The following is a 19,968-nucleotide window of genomic DNA, read 5'->3' as shown; positions in this document are numbered from 1 at the left end:
CGGCAATAAGCCATATGGAAAAAGAATCTGAAAAAGAATGGATAAACGTATATGTATAACTGAATCACTTTACTGTACCCCTGAAACTAATCCAATACTGTAAAGCAACCATCGTTGCTGTTGTTTAGTTGCCAAGTCGCGTCCGACTCTTTGCGACCACATGGACTGCAGCACGCCAGGCTTCCCTGTCCTTCACTCTCTCCTGGAGTTTGCTCAAACTCATGTCCATTGAGTCGGTGATGCCATCTCAATCAACCATACTCCAAAAGAAAATAAAGAGGGAAATAAGTTAATTTAAATAAAAAGTAAAAGTGTCTGATACTAAAAAAAAAAAAAAAAAAAAAAAGCTCTGTCTCTGGATACAGTCACATTCTAAGGTACTGGGGGTCAGGACTTCATTGTATGAATCTGGGGGACAAATACAGTCCTCGACAACTGGATTAAGTGTTAAACTCGTCTGGAACAGGACTAAGATGTCTGCTCGAGGGGACTGGAATATTTAGGCTGAATGTGGAGCATAACAGAGCTGCTGGTTTGTCTATCACTGAGAGGCTATTCTTCAAACTCCTTACAAGAGGAACTGATCAGCTGTCTTTCATAAACAGAGCATCTTATCCCAACACATAGCTGACTAGTTCCTGACACTAAATCAAAGGTTAAAGATTCCTCTAGGCTTATTTGACAGGATTTTATCCAGTTTCCCACCAAAGGGCCAGTGCAGATGTAAGCGGGCCCTAGATAGGGTGATGCAGACCAGGATAGAGAATATTCTGGGACATGCCTGAGACGGGACCCAGGGTCCATCCTCTTCTCATGGACCAAGTTCTGGAATGAACCTCCCTGGTATAAGAGGCCACGCCTCCTGTGCATCCACTCTGGTTCTCTAGAGTGGACCTCTGGTGGGAGCGCTGCTGCTGCTGCTGCTGCTGCTAAGTCGCTTCAGTCGTGTCCGACTCTGTGTGACCCCATAGACAGCAGCCCACCAGCCTCTGCCGTCCCTGGGATTCTCCAGGCAAGAACACTGGAGTGGGTTGCCGTTTCCTTCTCCAATGCATGAAAGTGAAAAGTGAAAGTGAAGTCGCTCAGTCATGTCCGACTCTTAGCGACCCCATGGACTGCAGCCCACCAGGCTCCTCTGTCCATGGATTTTCCAGGCAAGAGTACTGGAGTGGGGTGCCATTTCTCCGGTGGGAGGGCAGCTCCTAACAAATGCTGACCAGGAGACATAGCCAGCCTGAGCTCCTTCTGCGTGGTCATTGCCCTCTGTGGTCAGGGTCAATTCATTGTGAGCAGCTCTTGAGAGTTATTCTTAGAACAATGCCATGAACTCAGCCTCACTCCATGATAAATCCTGGGCTGTTAAATGGAATTCTGCGGTGTAATGACTAACAAATCTCCCCACCGCTCACATCGAATGCGTTGCCCTCCCTGTGTTTTACCTGTGTGGTGCTTAGTTTTAGGCATTAACCTGGAGGATGTTTTGGATGCGATTAACATTTAAGTTGGTGAATTTCTGGGTAAAGCAGATTTTCCTCTATAATGTTTGTGGGCCTCATCCAATCAGTTGAAGGTCTAAGTAAAACAGAAACTGACTTCCGTTAAGTGAGAGAGAATCCTCTATCAGATTGCCTTCACACTTGCCTGGGTCTCAAGCCTGCCAGTTCACACTATAGATTTTGGATATCCAGCTTCTGTAATCGCATGAGCCACTTCCTTATAATACATCTCTTTCTCTCTGCATGTACACATCTTAGTAGCCTTGTTTCTCTGGAGTACACACCAGGAGTGGTGATGATGGTGGACTGTTGATTCCCCTAAAGGGGCAGATGTTGCCTAGTTTTTACAGAGGGATCTTACGGAGGCATCACCTGGATTCTAAATATGGGACCACCTTTCTCTTCACCCTTCCCCCATTCTGTTCTGGTTTCCCAGGTTCATGGCTAGTGAGTCTAATTCCATAGACAAGGGTAGGAAAGTCAGCCAGGTGGGTCAGGGTCAAGGGAAGCTCCAGGAAGCTGGGTTTTCACTGAGACTAAGGGGCAAATGTGATTGAAGGGGCAAATGAGAGGGGGCAAGGGAGAAGAGAGGACCAGTTCAAGCTTCAGGTTCAAGAGCTAGGACCTGAATCATACCCAAGAGAAGAGGCTGGAGATCAATCAGGAGTTGAGAAGACAGGAATAAGCTGGGACACAGCATAGGAGGGGCAAGTTTCAAACAGTGAACTACAAACAAAATAGGGTTGAGCTGTTTTACTGGGTGCAAGGAATGTGGTGGGCAGGGGGTGTGGCAGCTGTTTAAAGGCACAGTGATGTTAGGGTTAACAGGGAGAGTGGTGCACTCAAAGCTGAGCTCTACTACTGACTGGCTCTGTGTGACCTTGGTCAAGTCACTTACTGTGTGTGTGTGCTAAGTGGCTTCAGTCGTATCCGACTCTGTGCGACCCTATGGACTGTAGCCCGCCAGGCTCCTCTGTCCGTGGGGATTCTCCAGGCACGATTACTGAAGTGGGTTGCCAGGCCCTCCTCCAGGGGATCTTCCCAACCCAGGGATCGAACCTGGGTCTCCTGTATTGCAGGCAGAGTCTTTACCGCTGAGCCACCAGGGAAGCCGAAGTCACTTACTACCTTTGTGCAAAAGAGAACTACTAAGCCACTTTACAGAGATGCTGTGAATTAAGACATGATGTGGAGCATCAGACCCAGCACCAGAACAGGGTCTGACAGTACCAGAACCGAGGATCTGCTCAATTACGTCAGTTCCTTTCTTCCTTTATGTTGGTTGCACAGTCGTGTCCAACTCTTTGAGACCCCCTGGACTGTAGCCCACCAGGCTCCTCTGTCCATGGGATTTCCCAGGCAAGAATACTGGAGTGGGTTGCCCTTCCCTTCTCTAGGGGATCTTCCTGACCCAGGGATCGAACCCAGGTCTCCTGCATTGCAGGTGGATGCTTTACCATCTGAGCCACCAGGGAAGTCCAAAAGTGTTAAGTGAAAGTTGCTCAGTTGTGTCCGAGCACTCTTTGGGACCCCATGGACTATACAGTCCATGGAATTCTCCAGGCCAGAACACTGAAGTGGGTAGCCTTTCCCTTTTCCAGGGGATCTTCCCAACCTAGGGACTGAACCCAGGTCTCCTGCATTGCAGGTGGATTCTTTACCAGCTGAGCCACAAGAGAAGCCCAAGAATACTGAGTGGGTAGCCTATCCCTTCTCCAGGGGAGCCTCCCGACCCAGGAATTAAACTGGGGTCTCTGACTACCTGTCTTGTTCAATAAAACACTTCTGTTCTGAGCCAACCTTCCCCTTTCCTTTCCAGGAGTTAATGCATTCTTGGAGGATCCAATTTAATTATAATCAGCCTGATGTTGTGGGGTGGGGAGCTCACTTAGAAACCTTTGTTAATGATATTCTATCTTTTCCATCATTTTTTCTCTTTGCCTAGATCACTGGTCTCATTTTAGCAATTAAGTACTACTCTTGGTCCTATTCCTGGAGAAGGAAATGGCAACCCACTCCCAGTATTCTTGCCTGGAGAATCCCAGGGACAGAGGAGACTGGTGGGCTACAGTCCATGGGGTCACAAAGAGTCGGACATGACCGAGCGACTAAACAACAATAAAACAACAACAACTTGGTCCTGTTAGCAATCTCATTTATGCAAAAGGAAAGTTGGTGGAGCAGTTCTCACTGAGATTCCTGTCTGGGTAAGGTTTGTGGTACAAGGGGTGAAAAGGAAGAGTGAGAGAGACAAAGGAGAGAATGTAGCTAAAGACATTCCATAAATAGTCCGAGTTCATTACTCAGCATGTGAAAATATGCCTTGTAGTTGGAGAAGGAAATGGCAACCCACTCCAGTGTTCTTGCCTGGAGAATCCCAGGGACGGGGGAGCCTGGTGGGCTGCCGTCTATGGGGTCGCACAGAGCTGGACATGACTAAAGCGACTTAGGAGCAGCAGCAGAAGGATATGTAGCATTTTCTCTGTTGTTAAGGAATTCCACATTTTTTAACACTGGGAATGGCCATAGCTAAATGAATGTTTCCCAGCCTCCTCTATAGTTAGGTGCAGGCTTCTACTGAAATTCAGATTGGAATTTGTAGGGTGAACCTACCATGGAGAATCCTCGAAAGGAGACAGCTGGGGCCAAACTTTTGTCCTTCCTTCTTCATGGAGAGGGGGTGAGATGGCTGGTGTTCTAGAAGCTATCATGGATCATGAGGCAACTCTGAGGACAGAGGAACCTGGTTCCTTGAGGACTTCATGGCAGTCATCCCAGCCCTGGACTACCTGCTCCAGATCTCTTTTACAGGAGGGAATACACACTTCTGGGTTTGAGACACTGTGGCTGGATCTGTTTAATAACTGACTCCAAAGGATTTCATCTCAACCTACATTTTTCCTTCTTCAGCCAATATGTTGATCTAGACTCTGGTGGGTCTGAGATGTCTGTGAAGTAGCCTCGCGAAGTTTGTTGATGGGAAATCCACAATTATGGTGCCCTGATGTGGCAGATGACATCCTGAGCTGGCTGGAGGAATTTGGGACAGACTCCAGTCAACTGTAATCTAACTCCCTGGGACAGCTGAATGAGTACATCTTATTGTGGTGATTGCTGCTGTGAAATTAAAGACACTTGCTCCTTGGAAGAAAAGCTGTGACCAACCTAGATGGCATATTAAAAAGCAGAGACATTACTTTGCTGACAAAGGCCCGTCTAGTCAAAGCTATGTTTTTTCCAGTAGTCATGTGTGGATGTGAGAGTTGGACTATAAAGAAAACTGAGCGCTGAACAATCGATGCTTTTGAACTGTGGTGTTGGAGAAGACTCTTGAGAGTCCCTTGGATAGGAGATCCAACCAGGCCATCCTAAAGGAAATCAGTCCTGAAGATTCATTGGAAGGACTAATGCTGAAGTTGAAACTCCAATACTTTGGCCACCTGATGCGAAGAACTGACTCACTGGAACTGACTCATTCCCTGATGCTGGGAAAGATTGAAGGCGGGAGAAGGGGATGACAGAGGATGAGATGGTTGGATGGCATCACCGACTGGATGGATATGAGCTTGAGCAAGCTCTGGGAGTTGGTGTTGGACAGGGAGGCCTAGCATGCTGCATTCCATGGGGTCACAAAGAGTTGGACAGGACTGAGCCACTGAACTGAACTGAACTGATAACGGTCAACTATAAAAGAAAAAGAGGCCAGTTTACTGGATGTAAGACATTCTCATTACCTCCTGCAGCCCCCAAGCCCTGGTCTCAATCCTGGTCACTCTCGTAGTTGGGGTGTCTTCTGGAAGGCGGTAGCTGATGGCAGATATGATGTTAGAGACACTAATCTCATTTCCCCACACCCCAGCCTTTGTTGCTTGCTCAAAGGGGCATGTCCTGCTGAGGGGATGGGGTGGGAATTCAATTTAAATATCAAAGCATCACTTGTACAAAAAAGAAGTACATCGATTTGGTCTGACTGGGCTCAATCTCCTTCTAGTGATATTTTGTTCTCACTAGAACAAGCCTTTTTATTAGCCACTGACCTATCACTGAATTCTGTTATTTCATTCTTCCAAATGCTTTTATTCCAGTTCCCATAGCTAGTACCTTAAAAGCAGTTCTTAGTATCTCATGCTAGAATTTATACAACAGTTTTTTAACTAGCCTGCGCCTTAAATCAATGGCAGACTCCCTTGCCTGGAAAACTACTTTAAATATGCCTCATGTTAGCTAAAATGCTTTTCAGTTTCCGGTTACCAATTATGTGTCTGAGTTTTAAGGACATTCATCACCTGGTTCCAACTTGAATTTCCTCCATCTGGTAGCATGCCCTTACATTCACCTTGACTGCCAGCAAGCCCTACCCTTTCTGTGAAGCCGTGCTCAGTGGTTCCCCTTTCGGTTCCCCTAGTCATCCTCGGCACAGAGGTGGGGTGGAAATTGTGAAGGAGGTGGAGGAAAGTAACTGAAACACTATTCAGCACCTATTATTTGTCTGTTTATTACTGTATTATTCTATTCAGGAAAGGCCCAACTCAGGCCAATAAGTGTAAAACTTTCTAATTTCTTTACAGAATTCAGGATTTTTTTTTCCCCCCAGTTGTTGAGCAAGTACCTGATACTTACAGCTCATTAGAAATAGGACACCGCAGGAAAGACTCCTCTGTTGTACTTTTATATTCTCCCAGCAAAACACTCAAGACTTGACTGCTAAGGCCTGGTAATCAATGTATGAACTTTGGGTTCTAATCCTGATCTTTCACTTATTAACGGTGTGACCGGGGCAACCGGTTCATTAAGCGGGAATCAATGATGCCTATCCTAGGGGTGAGACAAAGATAAATGTCTGTAAACTCTGCAGCGCAGTCCCTGGCACGTGGCGGGTGCACAGTAACACTATTATCAGGCCTGGCGGAGGTCCCAAGGTCGGTTCACTCGGAAAGAACGCTCACTCCCGGCAGTAGTTGGAGAGGCACCGGCCCTACACCGTCCCAGGGCCAGGGCCCGCTTTCCTGCGAGGCCGCGTCGGCTCACGGCTGCGCTCCGAAGCGGCTCCCAGAAACACTACTCTTCCCTTTGGGCGAAGGGCCCGGGACCCCGAGGCTACCCCGACCCGACCCGACCCCACCCCACCCCACGCCGGCGGCGTCCGGGAAGGAGCAGGAACGGAGCCGCGGGCAATTCCCGGGCACGCCCGCGGGGGCTAGGTCCCCCATCCGCGGGCCGCGCCGGGCGGTGCCTTCACGGGGGCGGAACCCAGAGCCGTACCATCTCTTTCGGGGGCCGGGGGGAGGGAAAACAGCGGCCCTCCCTTTGGCGACGCGCACGGAGGCGCGCAGTCGCAGTGCGGACCCCGCGGCTCGCGCAGCCGCCGGGGAGACTGCCGGGCCTGTCTTTCTCGGCTGCGCTAGGCCCGGAGCACGGGCGGGGCCGACCCCAGGGCCCCGCACCCCACTTCCCCGGAGTTGGGAGCGGCGGGCGCAGGAGGGCGGGGCCGCGGGGCGCGCGAGGGGCGGGGCCGCGGGGCGCGCGGGGGGCGGGGCCGCGGCGGTGGTGTCCTTGCGGCGCAGCCCGGGACACGAGCGCATCGTCGCAGGTCAGCGCGGCGCGGCTACTCGAGCTCTGAGAGGCCCACGGGCAGCGTCCACCATGTTGTCCCGGGCGGCGTGCAGGTGAGGCTCCGGACGGCGGGCGCGGCGGCCAGTCGAGGCCCCGGCGGGGGCCTCGGTGGCTTGGCGCTGCTGCCCCCCACTGGCCCGCTCGCGCCGGCCCCGCGGGCTCCAGGACGCCGGCCTGCGGGCAGGTGGTGGGCCGAGCGCATCTAGGTGCCGCCGGGTCCGCTGCACTGCAGCTTGAGTTTCAGGCTGGAGACTGGACGGCCGGCTGGCCGACGGTCCCAAGGGCCAGCACTCCCCCCCGCCCCCCCGCTCCTCCTCCCCGGCACTCGGGTCCTCTCTCCGGGCTGCGGAGACGCGCTCGCGGGGGAAAGGTGGCTGCGCGCGGGGCCCAATCGCGCTGGGTGTGCTCTCTCTGCAGCACGAGCAGGAAACTGGTGCCGGCCCTGGGCGTGCTGGGCTCCCGGCAGAAGCACAGCCTCCCCGACCTGCCGTACGACTACGGCGCCCTGGAGCCGCACATCAACGCGCAGATCATGCAGCTGCACCACAGCAAGCACCACGCGGCCTACGTGAACAACCTCAACGTCGCCGAGGAGAAGTACCGGGAGGCGCTGGAGAAGGGTGGGTGCCGGGCGGCCGGGCTCTGGGAAGCGGGTGGCGGGGCGCTACGCTGCGAGGCGTGCCTGGTAAAGACCGGTGCCCCCCGGCGTCGCGCAGAACCAATGCGCGCGGTCGCGCGTGGACCTGGGGGCGGAATTCACAGGGAGAACAGCCGTTTCGTGGGGAACCCAGGCTTGCATTTGTTGGCCACTCTTTATTTTCTTTTATATGCCACTCTTTTGAGTGAAAATGTAGTACGGAGTTGGTATTTTTCTTTTTTTAGAGGAGCTCAGCTGACAAAACCCGTAATGCCTGAACTTTATTTTGTGTTTTGCGTCTGGGGCCGTCTGTGGGAGTACGATGTCTTAACGTTTCTATACAGAATAGTTATTACATTTTTGCATGAGGGAAACTAGGCTGTACGTGTGGCTGAAGCAACACAGTTAAAAGTGCATTTTTTCCCTAAATGTCTTTCTTATTTTATTTTAATTTGGAGTATAATTGCTTTACAATGTTGTGTTAGTTTCTGCTGTGCAAGGACATGAATCAGCTATGTTGTTGTTAGTCGCACAGTCGTGTCCGACTCTTTGCGACCGCATGGACTGTAGCCCCCCAGGCTCCTCTGTCCATGGGATTCTCCAGGCAAGAATACTGGAGTGGGTTGCCAATTCCTTCTCCATGAATCAGCTATGGGTATACATATATCCCCTCCCTCTTGAGCCCTCCCCGCCCTCCCCCTCAACCCACCCCTGTAGGTCCTCACAGAGCACCCAGCTGAGCTCCTTGTGCGATACAGGGAGCTTCCCACTAGCTAGCTATTGCAGATATGGGAGCGTATGTACCTCAGTGCTACTCTCTCAATTCCTCCCGCGCTCTCCTTCCCACCCGCCCTGCCCACGAGTCCATTCCTTCTTTACATCTGCGTCTCTATTCTTGCCCTGCACATGGTTCATCAGTACCAGTGTTCTAGATTTCATATATCTGCGAATTTAATTTCAGTCCTGAGAAATTGGTTGATTGTATTTTAGGCAGTGACTGCTTGTTGACTGGGGACATCTAGTGGGAAAAGGCAGCATTTCAGTCTGGTCGTGTGTGAGTTTATTAGGTAAACAAAAAGAAGAGGAAGTTACCACATTCTGGAAGATTTACTTGTGACATCAGAGGGATGGTCTGAGGAAAGAAAGAGGTTCTACGATTTAGGGAAAAAACAACTTTGGGAAGAATGTGGTAATGGGGAGAGGCTGGGGTAAATCCCAGTTGTGAAACTTATTTCCTGCAAGACAACACATGACACCTATGAATGCCTCTTCAATGTTTTATTTTATTATTTATTATTATTATTTTTTACTTTACAATAGTGTATTGGTTCTGCCACACATCAACATGAATCCGCCATGGGTTTACACGTGTTCCCAATCCCGAACCCCCCTCCCACCTCCCTCGTACCATCCCTCTGGGTCATCCCAGTGCAACAGCCCCAAGCATCCTGTATCCTGCATCGAACCTAGACTGGCGATTCATTTCTTATATGATATTATACATGTTTCAATGCCATTCTCCCAAATCATCCCACCCTCACCCTCTCCCACAGAGTCCAAAAGACTGTTCTATACATCTGTGTCTCTTTTGCTGTCTCACATACAAGGTTATCGTTACCTTCTTTCTAAATTCCATATATATGCGTTAGTATATTGTATTGGTGTTTTTCTTTCTGGCTTACTTCACTCTGTATAATTGGCTCCAGTTTCACCCACCTCATTAGAACTGATTCAAATGTATTCTTTTTAATGGCTGAGTAATACTCTATTGTGTATATGTACCACAGCTTTCTTATCCATTCATCTGCTGATGGACATCTAGGTTGCTTCCATGTCCTGGCTATTACAAACAGTGCTGCGATGAACATTGGGATACACACGTCTCTTTCAATTCTGGTTTCCTCGGTGTGTATGCCCAGCAGTGATTAAAAGCAGCTTAAATGTCAGTCCTTGTGCGATAGAAGCTTTGCTTGTTTAATGAAAGCCTCTGGGAAAAAAGCTCTACTTTATCACAATATATGCTACTGTGTTGCCTATAAGTATCTGTGGCACTTTTGTTTATTTAAACAATTATATTTTAAAAACCATTAAGAAGTTACATTTTCATGTTTGAAAATCTGGGGGAAAAAGTGTAAGGAAAATAACATCATCAATTTTATCACAGGTAATTATCATAAATACTTCTCAAACAAAAGTATATACTTGTGTTAAACAGAGGGGAAAAAAAACTACTGTGAAGCCAAAGAAAACGTTGAGCAGCAGGCAAATGTTCTCAAAAGCAGATATTAAATCCCCCAAATTTCTATTAAAATTTTAAAAATGCTTATGTAAACTTTAGGGGATTGTGATGAAACTAGTTCTCAGTAAGCAAGTTTCTTTTCCATTAGAAATAGTTACTGTTGGCATTAAAAAAACAATATAAATTCTGTATTTATTTTTAGAGTGATTCTCCAAGAAAAATTAGTAAGGGAAACACCAATCTGCCAGAAAATTATTTTGTAAACATAGCGACAAAAGTTGGTATCTTAAACAGAACTCTCAAAGATTATCTGTGTATTTAGATATCATTGGCCTTCTCCTTTCTGAATTGCTAAAAACTGGAGGCTTTATTGTTTCAGACAGCACCATTTCTTACGTGTGTTCTTAGCATGCATCCTCACAACAGAAATGACCAACCTAGACAGCATATTGAAAAGCAGAGACATTACAGCATATTGAAAAGCAGAGACATTACTTTGTCAACAAAGGTCTGTCTAGTCAAGGCTATGGTTTTTCTAGTGGTCATGTATGGATGTGAGAGTTGGACTGTAAAGAAAGCTGAGCACCGAAGAATTGATGCTTTGAACTGTGGTGTTGGTGAAGACTCTTGCGAGTCGTTTGGACTGCACGGAGATCCAACCAGTCCATCCTAAAGGCGATCAGTCCTGGGTATTCATTGATAGGACTGATTTTGAAGCTGAAACTCCAATATTTTGGCCGCCTGATGCAAAGAACTGACTCGTTGGAAAAGGCCCTGATGCTGGGGAAGATTGAGGGCAGGAGGAGAAGGGGATGACAGAGGATGAGATGGTTGGATGGCATCACCGACTAGATGAACATGGGTTTGGGTGAACTCCGGGAGTTTGATGGACAGGGACGCCTGGTGTGCTGTGGTTCATGGGGTCGCAAAGAGTCGGACACGACTGAGTGAATGAACTAACAACAGAAATAGAAAACTTCTGTTATGTAAGCTCCCCAAGGGCAGAGTTCTGCTTGGTTCTCTGTGTCCTTCACTTGGGGATCTTATGAGTCATAAGAACTTGAAATTCCCATGTTTCATAATAGTTTTGTTAGTCTGTACCTTCTTCAAGGCATAGAAAAAAATATTTTGCCTCCATGTTTGGCAAGGTAGATTAACACAGCTCCAAATATGTCATTCTTTTTAAAGTACAGAGGTCAGAATTCTTTTTCTGTAGAAACTCCATTTAGTGTCATGAGTGCCTGGTATGTTGTAAGGCGATACGCTGAGCCTCAGACGCAGCAGTGCACAGAAGTCCATGTCTTCATTGGAGCTTTCCTCGCATGGAGAGATGGGGATAAGAAAATGTGCAGTATGTCGGGGCTGAAGTCCTGTCGAGGAAGAGAGAGTAGGGGAAGTGGTCTGGAGGCGGGTGGGCGTTGCCCATTTCATATTGTGGTTAGAGAAGCCTTCTAATGTGGTTGATGCTTCAGTGGAGACTCGAGAGGGAATGGGGGGGTGAACCCAGAGGCTGTCTCCAGGAAGAGTGTTCCAGCAAAGGCTGCAGCGGTCAGTGGAAGCCCTAAGCTGGCCGCATGCCAGGCCGGCTATCTAAGTGCCAGGAGGGGCCGTTGTGGCCTGAGCTGGGCCAGCAGGGAGATGCAGAGGGCTGTATGACGTGCACCCCTGTACCGATTGTAAGGACTTGGGGTTCACTCTGAGAAGAGCAGCGTGCGGAGGGGTTTGACCCCAGGTGTGCCATGATCAGTTTGAGGTTTAGAGAAGCCCTCTGACCACTGTGTTGAGAATAGACCATAGGGGTGGGTGTGGAGGCAGCGGACAGTGGGAGACTGGAGTGGAGACTGGAGGAAGGGATGAGGTGCTGGATGTTCTCTGGATGGTCTCTGGCTCTGCTGCTGGGTTGGATGTGGGGTGTGAGAGGAAAGGAATTACAAATCACCAAGTCATCAAAAATGCCCTGAGCAAATGCTGAGATGGGGGAGGCCTTTGGACGAATGAGTTTGGGGTTGAAGATCAGCGGTTCAGTTTTGAATAAGCTGAGCTTTTTGGTAGTATAACCATGCTGGTAGGTGGTTGTGTATCTAGAGAATGAGCGTTGAACATTTTCCATATAGCCTGTATATGGAGCCATCTATTCTATAGCACTCCACTATCTTCTGTCCTTGTTTTCTTTGTTAGGTCATTTACTGAAATCTTTTCTGTACGAGAAAACCGAGTCCTTTGAAGCCCAGGAGTGAATTTTCTGCTAGCTTTGCCACTCTTGCTCACTAGCTGTTTGCTACATTATTGATTGAACTGAAAATCCACTGGGACACATACTTTGGGGAGGGCTTTTTTTTTGGTAAAATATCGAAATGGTGAAGTTTTGGGACTACTTGTTCAGTCACTCAGTCGTGTCTGACTCTTTGTGACCCCATGGATTGTAGCCCACCAGGCTCCTTTGTCCGTGGGATTCTCCAGGCAAGGATACTGAAGTGGGTTGCCATAAAGAGCAAGAATTTAAAGAAAATGTGTTCGTATTTTAACCTTTCAGGTGATGTCACAGCTCAGATAGCTCTGCAGCCTGCGTTAAAGTTCAACGGTGGGGGCCATATCAATCACAGCATCTTCTGGACAAATCTGAGCCCCAACGGTGGTGGAGAACCCAAAGGTTGGTTTAAACTGGGGCAACCTTGGCTTCATTTTGTGCACAGTAGGAAAGACTTGATTTTCTTAAGTTACCTTCCTTCTCCCTGAGGTATCATGATGGCATCTCTCTCATAGCAGAGAGTACGACAGAGTTGTAACTTTCAGAGGGGCACGTGTGAGAGTGCAGAATACATCCAGGGAATTATGCACACACGCACACACATAATACCACATACGGTGTCATTTCCTGGTTGAAATGCACTGTGCATCAGGGGAAGACTGAGTTTTTAGGAGAGATGAATTTTCATTTACTGGCTCTAGGCCCTGGGATAAGATATTAACCATTTCGTATCTTAGTTTTCTTCATCTGTATGATATGGGGATAATTATAGGGTTGTTTTAAAAATTAGGCCATTATAGAATAGTGCCCTTTGCTATTATTTCACTCTTTTACTCTTTCTAACTGATAAAAAAGTAAATTGTCCCAGAAAAATAGATTTTCCAGGACAGCTGCAGGTAACAAGGGAGTCCACAGCCGATGGACTTGTTTGCTCTGCTTGTTCACTTGACTTCCTGCATGGTGCATGGAGTCCCGTAACTTTATCCTTCCCATCCCAGGGCAGGTATGGGGCATAAACAGAGCTCTCCACCTTTGTCTCTGGTCTCTGGCATCTCCCTTAATTTTCGGAGGCATTTTTAATCATATTCTAGAAGGCACCTTATGCACTTGAAATAAGCAGTTTCATTTAGAAGTAAAGATGATTGGAGGAGTAAGTATGGGGAGCTGGAGAATTTATTTTTTCTCGAGGTGTTGAGAGTTACCAGAATTTCAGATACACCTATGTTCATCCAGCAGGTTTTGGCAGTCTGTCATGTTTGTATTATCTGTGCCCCTTTATCTCACCACTTGTGCTTATAATAGATGATTACTTTAAAAATTAAAAAGAAGTTGAATATTTATCTTTTTGACTGTGCCGGGGCTTATTTGTGGCAGGTGGGATTCTAGTTTCCTGCCAGGCAGCAAACCTTGGCCTTGGGGCATTGGGAGCATGGAGTCTTAGCCACTGGACCACCAGGGAAGCCCCTAGATGATGACTTTTAGACCATTCAAATAAGAGAAGTAATATTTTGGGCCTAGGTGATTTGGTTGATGTGCTCAGTCTAGAATTGTGTTCTGTATTGCTATGGAATAAAAAGGGTGATAACCCTTAAAGTGTACCCCTAGTTCACTTTAAGAGGCAACATCACTCTTTTTAAAATGATGTAGTAATTAAGATAGGAAAGCTCTAGGCTGCCTTGGAGAAGAAGCAAATCTCAGCCGTAACATTTCATTCCCAGATTGAGACAGAGTAGGTAGGGTAGGATTCAAAGTAAAGTCTTCTGTTGAGGGGAAAAAAGAAAGCGAATGGGAAATACTGTTTCTTTCCTTGTGGAAATAGCACTGTGAGTGAAAAAAATCCCTCTAACGTGTTTCAGTAACACACACGTGAATTAAAATTCTGAGACCTGATGACTATCGTGTCGGGGCAGGAATGACACTGTTTTGTAGGCTCACTGGGTTACGGAGTGTCTTCTGTGTTGCCTAGTTGTGTCTTGGGCCATATGACAATCATACTTGATATATGTACTAAAATATTCTATTGTAATTGTTCTAATCTCTTCTTTCATGGGTGGTTTTTATAACCTTTTTTTTTGTTTCTGTTTTTAATAGGGGAATTGCTGGAAGCCATCAAACGTGACTTTGGTTCCTTTGCCAAATTTAAGGAAAAGCTGACTGCTGTATCTGTTGGTGTCCAAGGTTCCGGTTGGGGTTGGCTTGGCTTCAATAAGGAGCAGGGACGCTTACAGGTTGCTGCTTGTTCTAACCAGGATCCCCTGCAAGGAACAACAGGTTAGAATTCTTTATTCTGGAGAGATGGTTTGTTATAAAGCATTTATCATGAACTGAAGACTAGCAGTGTTTAAACCTTCTTGAATACGTTTTGAGCAGATCTTAGAAGCCGATACCCAGAGTCTTGTGTGAGCAAAAATGCTTTCCAGGTCCTTGATATTTTATAAAATTAGCATGTGTAATTTTACAGATATATTAACAAAAAAGATTTTAAACATAAGCTCTGCTTCATTTGATAGAGAATTCATATCAGGCTACAGAATAATTATATGCACTAGAATAAAAACCTAAGACTAGATAAATAGCATGAAGGAGGAAAAGAGACACAGGCTGGGTCTGACTTCAAACCTTGGACTCTCATCCCCTCTGCTGAGCACCTGTGGCTAAACTGGGACCAGAGCTCAGGTTTCCAGAGTCTGCCTTGCCGAGGGCTTTGGCGCAGGAAGAGGCTGGGCTTCAAAGCTGGGCTCATGAATTCCTTTACATGTTGAGCCAGATGGAGGTAGTAGCTCTTTAGGGAGTAGTCCTAAGGATCCAGCGGTCAGCTGGAACTCTGATGAAAGATGATTGAATCGGTTAGCAGTGGGTCTCAGCCATGTTTTCTGCCTTTGCACATGTCAGGAGACTTCCTTACGTGACTCACTGCCCCGGATCTGTCCAGATTTAGCCAGAATCTAAGCTGCTCTTTTGGGAGCCACAGAATTGGGAAAAGCAAAGATTTGTGAGCCCTGAGTGCTCTAGAGTCAGGTACCTGACCCAGAAGGCTGTGATTGGTGAATCCTAGCAACACTGCCTTCTCCCCGCTTGAAGAAAGCCAATAGGAATAAAGATAAATGAAAGTCACGGCAGTTTATTTATGGGAAAAATCATGTATGAATTTTGTTGCCTTAATTGTAAATGATTAGTGGCATACCTCACGACGGATTTAGACACATTGGTTGATGACTGTTTTCTTAGGGGAGTGCTTACAGTTGGAGAGGTTTCCTTTTTTTTTGGCTATACAGTGTGGTCTGTGGGATTTTAGTTCCCTGACCAGGAAACAAACCCATGCCTTCTGCAGTGGAAGTGTGGATTCTTAACCACTGGACCTCCAGGGAAGTCCCTAGAGAGGTTTCTTAAATGAATGTTTTGTAGATTTAACTAATTCTTCATTTGAATTACTTAATTTCTGAAATGTGCATCTTTTCCTTAAGTCTTACTCAGTTTTCCTTGTTAACTTATATTAACATCTCATATAAACACTTTGCTTTATTTATTTTATTGAAATATATTTGGTTTACAATGTTGTATTAATTTCTGTTGTACCAGAACTTTTATTAATTATTATATGAATATACATCATAAATGCTTTGTGCTCTCTGTGACCAACCTTAGCCCAGGGGAGCAGAGCAGGTTTTACATAGCCCCCCACAAATGCACAGCACCTTTGGAAGGTACTCAGACACGCTGGAGACCTGGGTTTGATCCCTGGGTCGGGAAGATCCTCTGGAGGAGGGCATGGCAACCCCCTCCAGTAATCTTGCTGGGCGAATCCCCATGGACAAAGGAGCCTGGTGGGCTGCAGTCCATGGGGTCACAAAGAGTCAGACATAACTGAGTGACTTAGCATACACATAGCCACCCCTGCAAACAAATCACACTCTTTTTGAGACCCCTAGTAAGGACCACTGAGAATTGGCTCTTGGATAAATCTGTTGATTTTAAGAACACTTGTTAAATACTGCGGTTAGTTGGTTTTTCCCAAGTCTATTTCAGTTATTTTTCCTATTTATCACATTTTCTTCTTCCAAAGAGTAAAGTTGAAAGTCTTTCAGGATATTTATTCTTGTGCAGATTTCCTATGTGTATCATATACGAGAAACTGGAAAGTGGACAAGGATGGGGTCCAGGGTAACTGTGTGTGCGCAGGACGGTTCAAGCGAGGAGATGCAGTGTTTTAGAGTGAATCTCTTGGCTTTTGTTTCTTTCCAACAGGTCTTATCCCCCTGCTGGGGATTGACGTGTGGGAGCATGCTTATTACCTTCAGTATAAAAATGTCAGGCCCGATTATCTGAAGGCCATTTGGAACGTGATCAACTGGGAGAATGTAACTGCACGATACACGGCTTGCAGCAAGTAAACCGTCAGCCTTACACTGAGTACACCAAGCTCTTTCTGACTGTTTTTGTAGTAGTGCAGAGAACCAGATAAACCAGTCCGCTGCTCTGTTGTAGTGTTTTTGAGCGTGGCTTGTTCAAAAATTTGATAAAAATAATCCACTGCTATGGATAATCTCTTTTAAAAGTTTGTTATTAGGCAACTGTTTGAAAATGTTAAGTGCTTTGTATGATTTAGGCTTTTGATTGGACATTTTCTTCGGAGAGCTAAACTAGCTAGGAGGTGGTAGTTGTCATCATAAAACCATCAAAAAAAACTTCATCCCCATGAAGCCTTTCCAATCCTGTTCAATTGCAGTTACAGAAAATCTAATCTTTTTTGCCCCAGTTGCTTAATAATAGAATATTAAATTTATTTCCCAAGGGAAATGCTCAGTTTTCTATTGAAAATTGCTTTGTTAGTAATTCTCTGTCCAGTATTATTTCTGATAGTTACCACCCCGTGGTCTTTAATTATTTTCTGATCACATGCTACATAGGGTTAACACTAACCATTTTGTCATTAAAAATATATATGACTTGATTGCTGAGTATTGCTTTATTATGAGAAGGAAATAGTAGTGCCTCTGAATTTTTCTGTAGCAAGAAAAATAAAGACTTGTGAAATTTTGTCTTGAAACATAGAAATGTGTGTTGTCTAAGCACTCAAAAGGGACAAATTATGGCCTGGTTAATAAAATCAATGATAGAGCTGTGGTCACAGAACTTCTGGCTGGGCACTCACCCCTCTTCTGGGTCTGTTCACGACGCCTCCCTCTCGAGAGAACCAGGCTGGCTCAGGTCCTGCCTCCCAAGTGATGAAAGACATGTTGGTTTCTGGATGCAGTCAGACGCATGCCCCCCTCCAGAACATTTATTTGCAAAGGCTTGTTTTTCAGTAATTTCATCCATTTTGAGTTTTTTTTTTTCTTTTGGAAAAGGTACAATCAATATAGAAGCTTTATATTGCTTTATTGGTTTTTCCAATAAAAGGAAGACTACCCCTAATTCAGTGACACTGCAAATGACATTCCTGCTTAGTTTTTTTGACTGGAGCTGTTCAGTGCAGCAGGGTCCTTTCTGTATTTGGCTTCAGGTGCTCCATGTCCATCATATCCCTGCTCAAAATTAATGGCTGTATAATACTTTATCAGTTGGACACTTCCTAATATATTTTACAGTCCAGTTACTGAAAATTTGATTTATTTCTAATTGTTATTACAAATAATGCCATTATTTGTGGCAGTCCACATGGCTTTTACCTTTCTATTGGAATATTTTCTCTCTGTAGGTTTCTTTTCTTAAACTATTTAGTAACAGGGTGTTTTCTCAAATTTATTTTTTCATTTAAAAAGTTTCCCCCCAACTCTATTATCTGTGTTTTTTTTTCCATAGAAAAATGGAGTGACTTAGCAGTTTCAATATTGAAGACTGAAGTTTTTTTAAAAAATTTAAATTCAAGGCACTTTTCATTTAGAGTTCAATTAGAAAAGCAGTCTTTCTGAATTGTCAACAGCATTTATGAGACTAGTGTTAACTGTGTGTGTGTGCGCTTGTGGATTAAAATGACTCAGAGACTATGATCGCCATCCTTTATATGTCAAGTAAAGTGGCTTTCATGGAGCACAGCTAAGAGCTGAGCAACTGCTGCTAACATATATCTTACATACACACATATATATGCCTGTATATATAAAAGCAGTTGTGTGACCACTGGTTATATGTATCCTGTATACAGATACACATGCCTGAGGAAGTGGGACCTTTTTGAAAGATGGGCTTTTGACTATAAGTAGTATTCTAGATAATGAACTATCAAAAGTAATGCAGAGACTACTGGCATGTCAAGCTGTTGGACTCCTACTAAGCTTTACGACTCACAAAAAATTCAATGTTGAAATTTCTATGGGGCTCTATTTTTGCTTTGATTGTATTAAGTGACAACAAGGGAAAGCATACTGTACTCCACTAAAGTTTTGGATTTTAAGAGACTGAAGATGGCATATGCAATACAGATTTTAACCATCCAGCAGAAAATTAGATTCTAAGATTCTGTTTAGCCTTGTTTTTCATTGTAGAAAAGAAACAGAAAAGGTGAAAATAGCATTTCTTCTGGAAAGGGCAAGTACTGTTCACCCAGGAAGGGTTTTGTGACCGAAGCAGCAGAAGCTGCTCTAGTCTCAGATGAGCTGCAGAAACCTTACTTAGCATGATCGGTGCCGCAGGGGAGCAGGACGAAGGACGAAGAGTGTTTGTGAAATAGAACTGTTGTGTAATAATGAAACTTTGATACTGAGAAATTACAGCTTCACTGCAAATCTCAGATTTGTGATTCTAAAATGAGATTTGAGTTTCTGTTGAGTGCCTTGAAAAAGTAACATCGAAATCATAAAATTTAAGACTGATGTATGCTGTCAGTCACATCTTAAAACGAGGTAGAAGGTACGAATTTTGTTTCTTGTTTGAATTGCAGAGGAACTACTCTTTGGGAAAGCTGTGAGGTAGCTGTTTTATAAATGACATCTCATTTTCAGTCACACTCTCACAGTCCCATCAAGCTAACATTCTGTGTTCTAAGGTACATGTGGTACCTACTAAGAATCCTGTAAGGTCCTGGAAAGTTTTCATTTAATTATTCATTAAAGGAGCATTTATTTTCATATTGTAAGTGTGAAGTTTTTTGATTGCCAATAAAAGAATCTGTTTGCCATCAAAAGAGGTCTTCATTAAATATGTGTGCCAAAATATTTATAATCCTACAATGCTGTATCATTTTTATGGTAGGAAAGGAATAATAAATGATAGGTAGTTGAAATTTTACTCTGAAAACCCTGAAGACATATGAAGTCTATCTCCAGTTATAGAGCATTTTATATGATAAATTATAACGTTAAAACATCTTCTTTTTGGTCGTGCTGTGCGGCATGTGGGATCTGTTTCCTGACCAGAGATTGAACCTGTGCCTCTTGCATTGGGAGTGTGGCCTTAACCCCTGGACACCAGGGAAGTCCCAATCATAACATCTTAGAACATTACCCAAACACAGAATCTTGTCTTAACTCTAGGAAAAAAGATTTTTATCACAAGGACAGAGGAGCCTGGCAGGCTGCAGTCCATGGGGTCACAGAGTCGGACATGACTGAGCAACTAACATCATATCACACCTTGAGTGATTATATTTTATTCACTTGGGTGTTGGAAAGTAAGAGATTAGTGAAGCTCTCCCCGGACTGTTAGTCCACCTGACTCTTGAGCAACTTGGGACCTTAGGAGCACAGACACTTCACACAGTCAAAAATCCACATATAGAGTTGGCCTCTGACCAACC

General features: G+C 45.4%; 1 protein-coding gene across 1 annotated transcript; it reads left to right on the top strand.

Annotated features, from left to right (window-relative positions):
* Positions 1-7,035: 7,035 nt before the first annotated feature.
* SOD2 (superoxide dismutase 2) lies at positions 7,036-19,356 on the top strand. The gene is made up of 5 exons (XM_052645738.1): positions 7,036-7,162; positions 7,527-7,729; positions 12,519-12,635; positions 14,325-14,504; positions 16,479-19,356. The coding sequence occupies exons 1-5, from the start codon at positions 7,140-7,142 to the stop codon at positions 16,622-16,624; spliced, it is 669 nt and encodes a 222-aa protein (XP_052501698.1). The 5' UTR covers positions 7,036-7,139; the 3' UTR covers positions 16,625-19,356.
* Positions 19,357-19,968: the final 612 nt, after the last annotated feature.

This window comes from Budorcas taxicolor, chromosome 9, assembly GCF_023091745.1.
Source record: "Budorcas taxicolor isolate Tak-1 chromosome 9, Takin1.1, whole genome shotgun sequence".
NCBI lineage: Eukaryota > Metazoa > Chordata > Mammalia > Artiodactyla > Bovidae > Budorcas > Budorcas taxicolor.
Note: the sequence above shows the minus strand (reverse complement) of the source record. Positions and strands in the feature narration are given on the sequence as shown.